The sequence below is a fragment of the Mercenaria mercenaria genome, chromosome 3, assembly GCF_021730395.1.
Source record: "Mercenaria mercenaria strain notata chromosome 3, MADL_Memer_1, whole genome shotgun sequence".
Classification (NCBI taxonomy): domain Eukaryota; kingdom Metazoa; phylum Mollusca; class Bivalvia; order Venerida; family Veneridae; genus Mercenaria; species Mercenaria mercenaria.
Genome location: NC_069363.1, coordinates 44,503,132 through 44,520,490, shown reverse-complemented (window position 1 = coordinate 44,520,490; position 17,359 = coordinate 44,503,132). Strand labels below are relative to the sequence as shown.

Genomic DNA, 17,359 nt, shown 5'->3' with positions numbered 1-17,359 from the left:
AAAATAGAGTACGTCAAAACGTAAATTGTAACAATTAAGACGGCTTTTGATGTAGCCGGTAGTTTTTTTGTCAATAAAAATATCCATTTTCAAGTGAATTCACACGTGAAATTAAATTAAAGCGTTGTTACTTTGTCGAAATATAGTTTTCGAGATTGATGCGGTAAAACACAACTGAAATAATCCGACACTGAAATATTTCTTGAATACCTCCAAAATATCTCTCATTTCGTCTTACTGACTTACACAATAAATCTACAGTTCCAAAGAATGTTTTGCTATTCATTTCAAATTAAACAACAATACGGATTTTACACGATGTAATGCGCTCTTTTACCTGTGCATATATCTCTTCACTACAGACCACTTTAACGAGCTCCTTTTTCTGAATTCTTATATTTAAAAAGGGTGTTAACGATGTTCTTACGTAATATATTTATCCAAGGCACAGTATTGTGGTTATATAATGTACGGTATGTGTGTTTTTGAGATCCAATGATAAGTTTTTAGTGTTATATTTGTTATTCTGACTAGATGTTACTTTTAAAGGGACTGTGTACGCTAATAATGATGATCTGGCTAACTATGGTTAATTTTTTAAATACAAATTGCACATAAATGATGTACAGTGTTAAACAGTTACAGAAATATACTCTTATTTTCATTCAATTGGCTTGGAAATTACATTGTGGATTCTATTGTAAGAAAGTGCAGAATCCTCTTACTTTATAATATTTCCAGCTAAACTCTAAAATGCCATTCTATTCATCTTATAGCATTTAGATAGCACTTTAAAATTCACATTATTCACTCATTATGATATTCTATATGACAAATAGTATATGCACGTATGAGGATGACAACCCCCTAGTTGGTACGCAGTATTCAGCGCATCGAAAAGTATATGCATTCTGTAAGATGTAATGACAATACTGCAGTATTAACGCCAGTCACATTACGAACATGTCGGTTATCTGCCTCGAATCTGTGGTAAATATGCTATAGCATCATATGACTCATGTCAATTGATTACACATGAAGCGGTAGTTCGCTCTCTGTGTTGTGTAGTGACGAATTGTGACTGTACTTTTTCAGTGTCAACTATATGAAGGATTAAAAAAATTATGATGGTAAAGTTATAATTATCATGGTAAATCATACTATATAGCATTATTTTTTATCATTATTACATTCTTTATAAAAATTCTATTGATATGAATACAACTGTATGCGAAGGCGTTCGGATTAAAGTTAAATGCTTTTATGAAAATAGTCATGCGATTAACATTAGCAAAGTCGCAAACACAATTATCCTTGATAAATTTTATGTATATTGTACATTTGGGGCTATAATATTGGTGTGTTTTAAAATAATTTCTTGTCGCCGTTTAAGTATTAATTAGCTATTGTACGATTTTTGTTGATTATGGAGTATAATCTACTGTCGTGTGGAAAATTATGGTCCCTAGTCAATAAATATCATACAATAACGATTTTAATTTAGAGTTATTTCCATATTCTCATAGTATGGTCATGCTCTAGTCAAATCACACATGCTACAGTATTTTGTTGATGATTGAGATTGCATGTGGTACTGAACTTTTACTATAGAGAACTATATTTCGTAATTTAACCATTAACAATTTGAAAAATTTCTAAAATTGTTTCATATATCATTCATATTCTGATGAATATTTACAACATGAGCAACTGCTTCAGACGGTGTCGGGAATCTTTTGTGACAGTATTTACATCTGACTGTCGCATCCTGAAACAAAGGACAATTATCTAAAGCTTTATCTAGCATATTGGCCTTTTCAACCTATCACATATTAACTTAACGTAAAGGCCATAGTATGAATATGCATAATTAGACAAGCAATTGAATTGCATGCAATGACAACAGCAGTCATATATATTAATCCGATCAACCACTTCAGAAAAAGACAGCCTCTGCAAATGCAGCAAATAGATGTACCCTAGATTAAAGATAACGGATTTGATTTCAATTCATTGATCAATCAAAAACGGAAACCAATAAATCGTTGTTCACGAACATTAGCACATCCATTGATAGAACGAAAAAATACAATTTACTGCATTTATTATCTATTCGTATTTTACTATATATGTCATTATACTGCATATAGTTTTAAACTTTACAAAAGACTCATACCGTACATTATATAACCACAATACTGTGCCTTGGATAAATATATTACGTTAGAACATCGTTAACACCCTTTTTAAATAATAAAATTAGCTAAAAAGTATCTTAACATAGCTCAAGAAACACCCTGGCAGTAATAAAAGTTATCATAAGAACTCTGTGACATCTTCAGAGTTATCACCGGAATTCCGTAACATTTGAAAAATCGGGCATAAAATTGTTAGAAAGTGGTATATGTTTGCAACTTTGCACTAAAATTATTCTATTGCATGTGCTGCGGATGAAGAACGTGAATAAGAAGAATAATATGTATGAATGAGCAAACGATTTCGATATTTTACTCAAAATGTCTTCTTTTCAAAGTAGTGGCGCTGATTATTAGACTAAACAGTTTTTTCTGACGCATAGCACAAGACATCAGGCAACCTTGATCATCAAACTTTAGTTTTACACCCCATTCTCTCTATTTAAAGGTAAATAATTACCATTTTTTCCTACGATTCCTTGGCACGTCATTCAGAAATCAGACGAACTCTGTAACGTTTTCCAGGAACTCAGTAACAGTTATCAGAAGAAAACATGACAGGTTATCAGAAGAACTCCATCCTTCGTGTGACACTTCCTCCCCCGTGATTTAACGACAAATGAAATCACATATAGTCGTGTCGGTCATACAAAGAAACGATTTCCTACAAGCCTTGGTTGTGGATTTCTGAGCAAAATGTCACGGACTTCAGGACGAATTCTGTGTCATTTGCTGTCACCGAAAACGGAAGTAGGTCGGTTCTTCGCGCAGTTGGTATGTCCTCACTGTATTTAACGTAATTGTCACGGATTCCTATCTATAGTGTTTCGGGTATCATTCTGTCAAACATCAAGTGATGGAAAATGCAACATTGACAATTTCAAAATCATAGATGCCGGATATTATATTAACAGGATCAGATAAAATAGCAGTGAAATAATTTGTTCGGGTAACCTGTAAATCTGTTCAATGATAGTCGCTTATTTGAGACAAAATACCACTGTATTATCAAAAGCAAGTTATTTATCAGATTTTCTTTTCACAGCCTCTAAATATTCAAATATTTGATGTCAGGTAAATGATGTACATAATTTGTCCGGAATTGACATAGAATATGCATGGCGTCAATTTCGGCGTCATATTGCTTTCATTAGTTTCTTGACGTGTCTGTTAACTCAAATATTCTAACTTTTGAAATAGTTATTGTATAAACGGTTTCATATTGTAATTCTATGTGGAAACTTTTAATAATGTAAAAATTACTCCATGTTATCATATCTATTTAAACCTATATTTGAGTGCAGAGAATCTGATTTTCTTAAGAAAGAGCAGAAATTAATAATAGAAGCGTCAAATATAACACGTACATATGATAGATAAAGTAATAAAATTATAAACGTTTTGCACTCGTGTATAAATTAGAAGGCAGTGATTTTATTTATATTATTATATTTGAACTTACTGGTGTCTTCTGGTGCGCTTTATTGCACCAAAGACAAATAAAACTCTATTTGTTTTCACAAATATAGAAAAACTGATTAAATAATGTATCGTTTAAGATTGTTTTATTTCCATACCAAGGTAGGCATTAATCATGGGAAGAAGAATCACTAAATAATGTTTGATTTGCCCTTGGTATTTTAGGTTAGATAAAATGCATTCCAAAAAGTAATTGAGAAACTTCAATATCTTACAATATTTTTGTTGTTCTTTTCTTTTTCGTCCATTTTACATATAACTATAAACAATTTAATTCGCGTTCTTCCATCTTAAGTAGCGTATCCAATGTTTCCTCAAATTAGTGATAAAGTGCACGTCCTGGTCTGCACTGTTCGCTATTCAGTCGATAAATTTTCAGTGAACACCCCTTTGAATAATAAGTGGTACTGCCCAAATTGAATGATGGACCAGTCCATTTAAGAAATTCAGAAGGGTAAAGATTAAGATATATGTTGTAATTTTAATTTCAGACAACACTTTTTCTCCAGTACATTGATATCTAACACTACTGTACTGTAATCTCAAATACTACGTACTGTAATGTAGTGCGTGCCTGTGTGCGCGTGTGTGTATGCGAGTTTAAGGTAGCGGGGTACACTTCTTTCGGCCAACGCCATTATTTGTAATAATTAGAACTTCCTGATTTTGGATGTCTGTAAATTAAAGTGAGAACTAATTATTGTTAATTCTTTAGAAAATCTAAACAGCTGATACATGTAAAATTCTGATGTCAGTTGTAAAACTAACTGCTGCTAGCTTTGTATGAATCGTTCCATGCTTGTTGATTGATACTCCGGAACATTTTTGCTATTTTGTGAAAAAACGGGATGGATGGCCCCCATTCCATTAATATCCTGTAGTTCAGTAGGGACTATTAAATTGAGAAATGCAATACAATTTGACATTGTTCCTGCAACAGGACCATTGTAGGCTGTTCAAAAAGTGCAAAATTGATGATTTTGGTATGTTATTTTTAATGGATGGTGTAAAATTTTCGTTTTGATAACTTTCTGTATTCTTGTATGGGAGTCCTGATCTTGTCATTAATTAGTTCGGTAGCAAAGCGTAAATGTATTACGGCCCTATGACAGATAATTCAAAAAGGCAATGACGAATGAGGAAGAAACGTTTAATTCAAGTAACTGAGAATGCCCTCATGAACTGTAGATCCAGTTAGTGAATGAGCAGAGATAGGTATGTACGGGTACAAGATGGATATATGAGGGATACAAGATAAGATACACTTACAATCCACAAAACTGAATGATAATTACAGGGGCGGATAGGAGTTTAGGTGTGTGTGGTGTTGGTGTCAGAGGTGACTGAGGATATGTAGACACAATATCAAGGATCTAAACAGAAAGTAAAAACAATACAGGGGCGGAAATTTGGTTATGTGGGAGTTATGCAGGATGTGGGATACTTAGACAGATACATTTCCAAGAAAACAAAAGTAAAAAATGAAAACTGGTTATCCTCTCATAAAACAGAGAATCTCAAATGGTTCAATGTCACTATGTAAAGTTTGTAATCTGTATTTATTATACTTTCTGACCCCGAAAAAAAAAGAAAAATACCCGAAATTAAGTCATGCCCATGTGACTCTTACATTTGACCTATTGACCACAAAAAGCAACACGGGCTGATCTAAATTGGTTCTCAGTTATCCCGTGGAGTCATAAAGCTGCAACTGTTGTAATTTCTGACTTAATACCCAGAAACGAAATAGTAAATTAAAACTAGGTCCCTATATATGACCTTGACCTTTATCAAAATAATGAAAAAGATCATACAGCTGGAAAAATTATTCTTACCTCTATATTTATGTACAACAAAAACAAAAGTGGTAAACTGATTTTATCAATGACAATAACAATGACCATTTCTTTTTTGATATATATCATACACGTGCAACTGCTGTTACATTAGAATAATCATGGTGCAGAGAACATCAATAACGCATTCAATGTTTCTTAGAATTGTTTTGAAATGTTTTGAAGTTTTGTGGATTATTATTGCAAGGGATTTTGTTCATATATTTGTTTTAGTGTTTACTAGATAAATTTGTTTTTACGGGGAAAATAATAAGTTTTGTTTTTTTTTAGTTTATCACCTGGATATAAAGGCAATACAGGTAAAAAACATCATAAACGTGATAAAAAGTAATTCTACAACATTACATCTACATTTATTTTCTATACAAAGGGTAAATTTTATGTATATATCAAAAAGTCTCGAAATCTCTTGAACTAAATAACAATTTTATGTTATATACGTTCAAATTTATGTCAAGTTTAAGGCAGAAAAGTTTTAGTCCCTTGTTGGTTTGAATAGGTGAACGCATATTAAGTCGATCTTATCTGCTTTAAGGATAAGCATAGGTTCTTCGTAAAATTTTGTGCACACTTGGAAGTACTTCGTCAGTCACCCATATGTTTTGCCTTGGGTCTAGTAATCACCTCCATTTTCGATGCTTTGAAAACAGATGGTTATTGCACGTTGTGACGTTTGTGATTTCTTCGAGGGAGATGTTTGATATATGAGCCGCGCCATGAGAAAACCAACATAGTGGCTTTGCGACCAGCATGGATCCAGACCAGACTGCGCTTCCATGCTGTTCGCTTTCAAAGCCTATTGCAATTAGAGAAACCGATAGCGAACAGCATGGATCCTGACCAGACTGCGAGGATGGAGAGGGAGGTGTATATGAGCATATTTACATGTACATTGCTTCCAGGTCCGTAATTTTGTTTTCAAAAAAGAATATTTCTTTATCAATGATTGGCCGTCTTTTGTTTGGGCAAGTGGATAATCTTTCAGGAAAATCTTACTTCAAAGCCCAGTTGCAAACCATTTACGCACAACAAGCGAGCAACGGCGTGCAAAACGTTAGGTTTAAAAACTCACACATTTTTCGCACCAAAGTCTTCCCCTAAAACACATCAAGTACACCGTGCCAGGTAAAAATAGCGCAACAAGCGGTCAGAACAGGCTAAATGCAAACTAACAAGACTTAAAATTAGGTTCAGTCATACTAAGTTACTTACTAGTCGCAATTTAATTTTAATTTCGTAAATTGTCTTCGTCTTCCATTGCTGCTTATTTATATTCGAGTACGAATCGGATTTTTTATCGCTACGTCTGAACTCCGTAAATTGTCTCCGCAATTGAAAATGAAAACGTTCTTTACATCTGCCGTTCTGTCATCGAAAATGATGGCAGGCGACGATAATTTGCGAAAGCAAAAAGTTAAATTGCACACCTATAAGAAAGTACACCGTGTTATAAGAAAGTAAGTAGGATTGAACCTAGATTTTAGTATTATTAGTTTGCATTTAGTTTGTTCTGACCGCTTGTTACGCTATTTTTGACTGGCACGATGTACTCGATGTTTTTTAGGGGGAAATCTTTGGTACGAAAAATGTGTGAGATTTATTCTGGTAGAGAAAAAACTACCGTTTCGTTCACCGTTGCTCGCGCTTGTTGTGTACTGGACTTTAAAGTAAGATTTTACTGAAAGATTATTCACTTGCCTAAAAGACATCCAATCGTTGATAAAGAAATATCTGGTTTGCATATTGTTTTGAACACTAGAGATCAGGACTTCGATGCTATTGGATCAGTCTAAAATATCTCGCGCATACTTGTAAACATTTGCCTCCGGGTACGATTAAAACCAGTTTATTGGTTGCCGACAGTGACAATAGGTGGTAACGCCTCCGGCGTGTATTGCTCGATATACAATGGGATTATAGATAACTGTCAAAATTATGCATGAATCCTACAGTATTGATTTCCGCCTACTCGATATATGCAGACACGCTGAGCATCCAAAACGCATTAGAAATGAAAATCGACCGACCACATTGCATAGGGAGGTACTCGCCTGAGAAAACAAGGCCTATCGTTTCCAAATTCTACTACTCATCCGATAAATTCGCGATAAAAACTGTTTCTTTTGACAAACTGAAAAAATGGGTAAGTGAACAGTACCCAAAAGCCATACAGGAAAGGCGCCGGAAACTGGTCCCGGAACTTACCTACATCTTGAAGAAATAATATATCCCAAACACAGGGGTGGTATAGTATACGTCATCAACAGGTGCGCGCAACACTTCCCTGTGCAGCTTTTTTGTGTCAAAACACCTCGATTCGGTGAGTAAACTTGCGATTGGTTACGAATAGATTTGGAAATGACATATAGTCTGAAGTACCCGCATGTGTGTCTAGTTTATCATTGACGTTTGCATTTTTCAAGAAAGCCTTCCGTTTAAGAGAACATTCGAGCACAATGCACTTTATGGAAACACTTCCCCATCCACCACACCGTATCTTATCGCATAAAAACAGTTTTCATGCATTTCTAACGACTCAAATAAAACAAACTTTCATAGATTATACTAAGACTGCCACTGTATCAATCTTTTGGCAGATTTTAATGAAATTTCGGAGGTATAAGAAGTGTATCCGTGCAAAGCCTCGACATTTTCCAGTTCGATGGTTTCCAGAGAGTTATTATCTTGTGAGTTTTGTTAATTTTGAAGCATAGGCAGTGCATCTCCTCTTCAACCGCTTTATCATTTGAATTATACAAAACAAAATGTATATCTTTGACTTTTTTTCCAGAGAAAGCTGTCATCCTTTCAGAATGTGGATGGAGACAAACAACCATTTAAAATAAAACACCTTTAATTTCATAATAGCCATGTTGTCGAGGGTATTGTGCATTTTAGAATATGTGATAATAAATTTCAAATCGTCTTTATCTTTTTTTCATAATACAATTATAACAAAAGTTTTGAAATTATCTTTTGGTTCCTTGTCGTGTCTAAATAATTGTTGAGAATGTGACTTGGAGATGTACACTACTTCTTGGTCAAAGAAAATTAGGGCATACAATGTTTAACGCTTTTGTCAGTTATGCGATCTTAATGAAACCGAAGGGGATTTTCATATTTTTTTTAAAAAAATAAAGAATTACGTCCAAAGTTCATGAAACGTTATTATTATACTCATATAAGTATGTCTATTTTTTAGAATTGCTACAATCAAGTAATAAATCTACTTTCGTTGATTTGTGTAAATATATAACATTAGCTGATAACACGAGAAATGAGTAATTGCTATGTCTTTGAAGTGTATGTGCGTATGTTTGTGTCACAATGGCTTTAACTGTGTAAGGGTTTGAATAAAAAACACAGTAAAAATACCAGTTTAACATAATCTTTTATACAGCAACATTATCAACAACTGAACAGTTTAAGAAAAGTAAAACAATATACATTGCAAGTAAAACTGTTCTACTACTGTTCAAGTTCACTAAGAGTTCTAACATGTAAGTGGGTGCACTGAGAGTTGCCAGCAAAATCTGAACATAAGTCATTATTAAATCCTGAACCTCTTTCAATTCAGTAGTGTAGATTCAATCGACGTCCCTTTCTGCTGAGTGGTAATTGAAATTAGGTTGCATTCACTCTTGTTCTTTCTCAGCGCACATTTAAGGCTCTTTTAATCATAACATTTCGTTGGCTCGATACAGTCATTTCTCATTTTTCCAGAGCAGTTGTGATGAACACCTGGCCCTGAAACAATATTTTTTTAAATGCTTTCAAAACAAAAATAAATAGTAGCGTATCATTAAACACTATACTGCACTGGCTTGACTTAATACCTTTCAACAAATATTAAAAGAATGGGCCTTTAAAAAACACATGATAATAATTCAACAAATTAAGTTTGCTTTACTTAGCATGATATTATCAATGCATGTTCTTATTTGTTTCATCAAGTCTTGCCTTAAACCAAACTTAAGAAACAACACCATAAATTTCGGTGACACGTCATATATATTTATCATTAAAATAATCATAGTAGCAAGTTAACTACAGGTTACCAAACTACTATCAAAACTTTCTATTTAGAGTGGAAACTAAATGTTATGATGTGCTGAATTCCCTATTTAACTACCTCTGATTAACATTTATCAACTGTAAAATTATTGGACTTAAATCAGTTATTTATAGCCATACCGAAACCGACATAGTCATGTTTGGTACAGAGAGCTAGTTGAGCCTGAGTGTGGTAATTCCGTTAGAGGATGTTCTCCACTTCTCAAAGTCTTTTCGAATATAATAGGCCTACTTCAATTATGTCATCATTCGTGTCATTCATTTTAACATATATTGACAATTCTATTGATGCAGACTAGAAGTGTCCTTTTTCATCTTTCATAGACCTAAAATGACAAATATAAGGACATGTAGAGAACATTATGTCCGATACATATTCACGTTAATAGTATACAACACATGTGCCTCGTTATTTCAATAATGTCTTAAAATGCTTAAATGAAGTTTACGAACGATCTAGTGCAAGCACTGTTACAATTTGTTACTCCAATAAATAGAACGTTCAAGCAAGCGTGATCACATTTTTATATTAGTCATGCTGGAAATTGAGGAGTCGGGAAGTGCATCAATTCAGCTGGTGAACTGGGAAGGCGAAAGTTTAGTTTACTGATTTCTTGAAAAGTATAGATTCCGATAATTAATCTGGGTATCATTGACCTCTATTTGCCATAACAGAACTAGTCAATGCTTTGATTCGTCAGAAATGCATGGAAACTCTTTTTTTGCGATATAATATAGTGTGGTGGATAGGGAAGTGTTCCAATAAAGTGCATTGAGCTCGAATGTTCTCTTAAACGGAAGGTTTTCTTGAAAAATGCAAACGTCAATGATAAACTAGACACACATGCGGGTACTTTGGACTATATGTCATTTCCAAATCTATTCGTTATCAATGTAATAATCGCAAGTTTACTCACCGAATCGAGGTGTTTTGACACAAAAACAGCCGCATCGGGAAGTGTTGCGCGCACCTGTTGATGACGTACTATACCACCCCTGAAACTGTGATTTGCTGTTCAATAAAATCATCGTTTGGAGTTCAGAAGCGAATGAATTATATAATAAAAACATCTAAACTGCAAAGTTTTAACCATGATTTTTTTCAAGAGTAAATCAGTGTTTGATAATATATATCAAGAGGGTAATATCTCTAAAGGCCCTCATATTGAAATCTGTCTATTTTAAACATTAGAAAACGTAAATCTAGATCTCATGAAATAAAACGCAATGGTAATATTAAGCAGAAATCTAAAGTTAATAAGTCTGTTGCGGACCTTGATTTAATTCTTTCAAACTCTTTCAAACTGGTGGACACTCTCGTCTCACATCTTTATCTGTTCTTTTCCATCTGTGCCATGGAATTGTTATAAAAAGAGTGTTGTGCGCGTAGATAAACAATTACAATTCCCACATCACTTACACATTGTGTTTGTTTTAGCATTGTTATAAAATATCAACGGCAAAATAAAACAGGTCTTTTACAAACACTAAAGCAATTATCGTTATGTGTTTTATTACATTTAAGACTAGAAGAACATATCTGAATATTTTTATATTTCAGATTACAATATCTAATGATTCACACGAAGGACACGTTCATAAAAACATAGATCGTGACACGTGTTGTTTCAATTGGCTGATTCTCAATACTGTTGGGCTGAATGATTTGAGCCGTGCCATGAGAAAACCAACATAGTGGGTATGCGACCAGCATGGATCCAGACCAGCCTGCGCATCCGCGCAGTCTGGTCAGGATCCATGCTGTTCGCTAACAGTTTCTCCAATTCCAATAGGCTTTAAAAGCGAACAGCATGGAGCCTGACCAGACTGCGCGGATGCGCAGGCTGGTCTGGATCCATGCTGGTCGCAAACCCACTATGTTGGTTTTCCCATGGCACGGCTCATTTATAGAAATATCTAGAATTTGTCTGAATAAACATTACTAGTACATGTATTCATAATCCATCAATGTTTTTGATGTAGTTATTGTTTTAATATTCTATATATTGCGAATTATTGATGACAAACCTTAAGAGGTCATAAGTCATCAACTTGCCGATTACGCCATACACCATTGTGTAGTTGCCGTTCATCTTTATATAGCTATTCTTCCGCATCACGTGAAAATCAATAAATCTGAAAGTGTATTGTCAAAGAATGACAATTTATTTTACATCTTGTGGAAAACACAAACTAAGCACGCGATTGTTAAGTCATGGCGAATACTATTTTGTTTTAGAAATAATTTATTGCAAACCTGTAAAAATATATATTTTTCATCGACATCTTATGTGTTAACATTGAGACGGATGAAAAACATGTCTTTGGTCAGGATTGAAGAACATTTTGCGTGTAATTGGAATATTTATCAAGTATGAAAATTAGTCTGAAAGATCCATTGGAAGCACGATGACAGACACAATAAACTTATTCAATACTCTTTTAATTAAATACTCTTACAAACTGATACAAATATATGTTTATAATTATATAGATTATTACATATTTTAATGATAAGAAATAGTGCATTTAATTTTCTGATATAAATTGGTCCCTACATACGAACTGCTTATCGTGTTAGCTATTTTTTCGCTGGTGGCGTTTCAGTCCCGTTCCGCTTATTTTTTTTAAATATCGCACAAAAAACAAAATTCTAATAATTTTAGAGAAATAATGCACTGGGGCTGTAGTCCATAAAACATCAAGATTAAGACCGAAGGGACTAAGTTATTTAAAAATTCATGAAAGGCAAGTGGTTCTGTGTTAAGCTTTCTTAAAACTCTAATACTATCATAATACATGTATTTCACTGACTATTCTAAAGAAACAGCAATTAAAAAAGTACCATTGCATGTTACAGTTATGTCACTACAATTAACATGTTTTATTTCTTTTCTGTTTCTTCAGACTCACTTCATGGGTTTCCCGGAAGAATGTTGACGTATTTAGACACAAGGAGAAGATTGTAACCATTCACAATTCGACTGCTTTTCAGAAATAAAACTGTTACATAGAAGCTGGTACACTAATACATGTATTACATGTTAAGATTAACAACTAAAATGAATATGCCTTTGAAAAACACGAAACGTTTCCAAAGAACGGAAACAGTAATAAACAAACGACTGAAATGGTTAATGTGTTTATTTTCAATCTTGATAGTATTTATAGTGTGTTATGTAGTCATCGTGCCAGAGCATCGCATGACACAGATTATTTCTCAAAGGTATCATGTTGAAACAGCGGTAACAAAAAACCATAGTAGCTTAGAAACGAGAAAACAAAGCAGCAGTTCATATTCTCTATTTGAAAATCCTTCAAATTATTTACAATCGAACAGATTTGATGTTATATTCAAAATGGTTTATGCGTATTTCTATGTTTACAAGAAGCGAGTTCCGAACGTAATACAATATGCATATACAGAACATATTCGGGTGTGGGGCAATTTTACAGAATTATGTAGCAACACTATATTGTCCTGGTTCGATGGAAAAATACCATGCAGAAATAAGAACAAAGAGTCAGATTTCATTTTATCATTTCATAAAACGATAGAAAGCATAAAAACGGATGGATTTAATTCTAGCAGGTCGAGGATTCCGTTGGACAATACAGGATTTCTTCTTAATGGTGCACATAGAATATCGGCTGCAATAATATTATCAAAGAATGCATGTTTTGAACATCAAAGTTATAAAGAGAGTTCGTATGACTGGGGATACAAGTTCTTTGAAGGCAAAGGATTGTCGGAGCAGATGTCGGATATGGTCATGTCGGAATGGATGAAGATCCAGTTGAAGCTTCCGTCCTTGAAGTCATTAGTTTTTATTGTTTCCGTATTTTCAAACAATCGCGGCAAAGATGACGCTATGCGTAAAATTGTGAAAGAACAATGCTCAAAAGATAATGGCATTTTATTTGAAAGAGAAATCAAGTTCACTAAAAGTGGAATGCGGCAATTAATCACTCATATGTATGGGCAACAAGCTTGGCTAGAGGCACAAATTCAACAAATGCTTTCGAAATTCAATTCGACATATAATGCCATATTTTTATTTGTCTATGCAAAACGCAACAGAGATCTAGTTCAATGTAAAAATAAAGTAAGAAAGCTTTACAATGATAAAGCTTTTAAATCCACCGCTCAAATCCCCGATACTATAGAAGAGAATGTAATTCTTGCAGAAATGATACTTAATCCAAATTCCATACAACTAATGAACTACGCTAAGAATGCGTCTGATTGCAAAGTAATTGCAAAAGAAGTTGCCAGTCGTTCATCTACTGCACCAATAAAGACTCTGCCAGGTATACACGAGGGTAGAGATGACGTCATGATTGATTCAGGAACAGTGCTAGGAATTTTTGGTTTGCGCCAAAGAACAGATGTTGACCTTTTATTTTTACACAAAGTTGACAAAGTTTTACTTGGAAATGATCATGGAATTTCTATTCAAGCTCATGCTTTCAAGAACAATTCCATTTCAAAGGGGCGCGCATGGGGAGAAGACCATTTTACTGACAATGGGGCAATGGACGAATTGGATTTGTTTTATGATCCTAAAAATTATGGCTATTGTTATGGTATCAAATTTGTATCATTGAAACAATTGGTTAGGTACAAATTGAAGCGAAATGAATCGAGAAAAGATTCATTCGATGTAAAGCTCATTAGTAAATTTCTTGAAATCATTAGTTGAAATGATTATCTATTTAATTATCTATCTGTCTGTCATTCTGTAAATTTTAATTACCTCTAATAACTTTAGCATGTTATTTATGGAGTTATGCAGTTGTCCCAGAACTGTTCAAAATTTTAGTTTTCAAAGCTGGTTGTGCAATCTATTGGGGTTATATATATATACATATATATTTTTATTTTCGAAAGGTGTATTACTGGAATATTAGAATATTTTTTTAAACATTAGCAGAAATAGCAATCAATTTGATAATTTTATGCAAATAAAATCTACAAGAAATTCAGGCTATTTCATAATTTTAAAATACGGTGTATGTATATAATTAATATTAATGTATGTGTAGATACGTATATAATTATCAGCTTTGCATCGAGAGATATGCACTCGTTCTTCATCGGAGATATATTGTACTCCTAAAGTCGCGCAGTATTTTCGCTGCAGAACTTAAACATATTTCTCGATACAAAGCTTATATCCCATGAATGTTAATGCGAGAGGTTATTTTTACTGGAATTATATGTACAGCCAGAATATAACAATAAAACAGAAAATAACAATAGGAATATGGTGACGATTACCATTGACTGAATGCAGCAATATCTTTTCCTGATTATACTCTTATTTCAGGAGTCATTTAGAAAATGTCAACCATTTCGATTATTATGGTTTGTTTAACAGAAAAGTTAATTCAGCTGAAAATGTAAAATATTGAAAATCAATATTTGGTACTTACAAATGCAGCAAGGAATATTTAAACAGCACCATCTCATTCAATTAAATGTTTTGTTTTTGGTATTTGACATTGTTTATTGTCATGATTTCCATCTGTAGGCAAGCGTATATAACTCTGTCAACTATTTTGGCTGAATTATGATCCTTTTTGGATTTGGAAATCAGTTTATTTTTCCATATTTTGCCTAAACTGTTAGTCACATGACAATGAAACTTTGACCACTTGTTTATCATAGTCTACATATGCAGGCAAGACTACATAACTAGGACAAGAACTTTAGCTCAGTTATGGCTCTTTTTGACATAGAAATTAGTTTAGTTTCGCATTTCATTCCATATTTTGTCTAAACTGTTCGACATATTGCTTTGAAACTTTGAACACTTGCTTACCATCATGGTCACACATTGCCATATAGTGCAAGACTTATCCAAATCCACAAATACAGGAAAATTGTTTGTCTAATATATTTTTCTTCTTTTGTCTGTATATCTCTGGTAATATTTTGACCCCATACTTCCATCAATGCTTCGAATAATCGAGCGCGCTGTCAACACACAGTTCTCGTTATATATTCCATGTTCAAGGTCTGAGCTGTTGTCGGCATTTTCAATAGTTTCCAAATAACACCTTTTATGTTACTGGCAAAGAAAGATCCAAGGTACCCCTCGTGCAATATTTCAGGAACGCGCGGGAACCATGTAGAACCAATGACTACCTTATGCCGTTTAGATGGCTTCCGCATCTGAAATCATTCAAAACCATACATGAGGTTTCGAACATGCAGGGGTGACGGGCAAGTAATTCGAAGTCAACGATCTTAACCACTTGGTCACAGAAACTGTTGTCGGTTTTCTGACATAATGTTACCGTATATTTTCTTTTATCCAGAGAAAGGAGGACAGGGACATTTATATGCGACAGTTACAAGAGAGGTAATATCTCTCACTCCTTAGCTCTGGCAAAGCGAAAGTCTATCACACAAATGACTCTATATACTAAACGATACTTCAAACATAACTTAAAACTAAAAATCTTCGCCAGTGTCTTTAACCCTTACCCTGACAAATTTCTATAATGAACTTGTCCGTCTTACAATTTGGACAGTACCAGTAACTGTTAAAAGGGGTGCTTACCAAAACGATACACGGATGTGTAGGCTGATCATGATCTACACTTGTCGTAGATAACAGAATCCATGGTTAACTTTGTAAAACAACTTCGCTCACATCTAGAAAATATCTTATGAATAATATAAGATCAAATGATACTAAGATAGTTTTTTGAAAAATAATCTATGAGGTACTGTCGGCACTTGATCGTCGGCGTCGGTGAAAAGTTTTGTTTAGGTCCTTTTTTCTCAAACACTATAAGGAAGAGCTATAGTCTTTCAGCTTTACATACTTGTTTATCATCATATGGCAAGACCAAAAATGTGAAGTTGCTCTAAAACGGACCGACACTATTCAATTTTTTCATTTTTTATAAATTTCATGATAATAATAGTTCAGCTAGGTTATCTAAGGAACGTTACTTTTTGATATTTTTTAAACCTAAACTGAACAAATATTGATGACGTCATATCATAACGTTGTGTACACATGTGTTCACAATTTTTATATGTCTGCCCTGATGATTGTAGATGAAACTGGCCGGTAGACAAAAATATTAGAGAGGAAAACCCATTGGATGTTTTTTTTTTCTTTTATATATATAAACAAGCACATATGGAGATTTTTAAATGATATTTTGTTAAATAAAATAATACTAGATGTTGTGAGTATACGAAAGTTAATACCGATTGATATTTACCTGCAACACAGATGTAATGCTCATCATTCTTTTCTTTCGTAACACATGTTGTTCAGTTCATTGACTGCACTAACGTCTAATGGAAATCAAATAAAATGTACATATGTTTTGTTATTACATAAATGTATGTAACACGACAAGATATATTTATAACAAAAGCAGTAATATTGATTCAGTAACTTCTGAATTACAATACGGGCAATTTGGAAAGTGTTCATTTTTGTCATGATCGTGAATTAGATATTTCGGTTTGCCTTGTACACTTTTATTTCAATGGTATAGATTTTTTAATTGCTATTCATCACAACCATCTGAATTCTGAAACAGCAATGTATTTTAGGTAAAGGTCAGTATCACCTAATATTTTTATATAATATTGATCATTGACCCTTAACATATTAATTCATAAAGTTTAAACATATGTATTTCAAAACAATTATAGCAAAACCTTCATGGCGTTCCAGTTATAACACGCAATATTGTCATCAGACAAAATACTTTTTCTTCGAC

At 33.5% G+C, this 17,359-nt stretch overlaps 1 protein-coding gene across 4 annotated transcripts; it reads left to right on the top strand.

Annotated features, from left to right (window-relative positions):
• Positions 1-439: 439 nt before the first annotated feature.
• Positions 440-15,502, top strand: LOC123524916 (uncharacterized). 4 transcript variants are annotated; one of them, XM_053538317.1, is made up of 3 exons: positions 440-1,130; positions 2,721-2,969; positions 12,512-15,502. In XM_053538317.1, exon 3 carries the CDS (start codon positions 12,637-12,639, stop codon positions 14,305-14,307), a length of 1,671 nt encoding a protein of 556 aa, XP_053394292.1. In that variant the 5' UTR covers positions 440-1,130; positions 2,721-2,969; positions 12,512-12,636; the 3' UTR covers positions 14,308-15,502. The 4 variants fall into 4 exon arrangements, with proteins under 4 accessions (XP_053394292.1, XP_045159467.1, XP_045159466.1 ...); XM_045303532.2 differs by lacking the exon at positions 2,721-2,969; XM_045303531.2 differs by lacking the exons at positions 440-1,130; positions 2,721-2,969 and adding an exon at positions 5,641-5,829.
• The last annotated feature ends 1,857 nt before the right edge of the window (positions 15,503-17,359 follow it).

Bases quoted from the DNA above. Each gene is read 5' to 3' on its own strand.
- LOC123524916 (XM_045303532.2), top strand. From the start codon at position 12,637: ATGTATTACATGTTAAGATTAACAACTAAAATGAATATGCCTTTGAAA.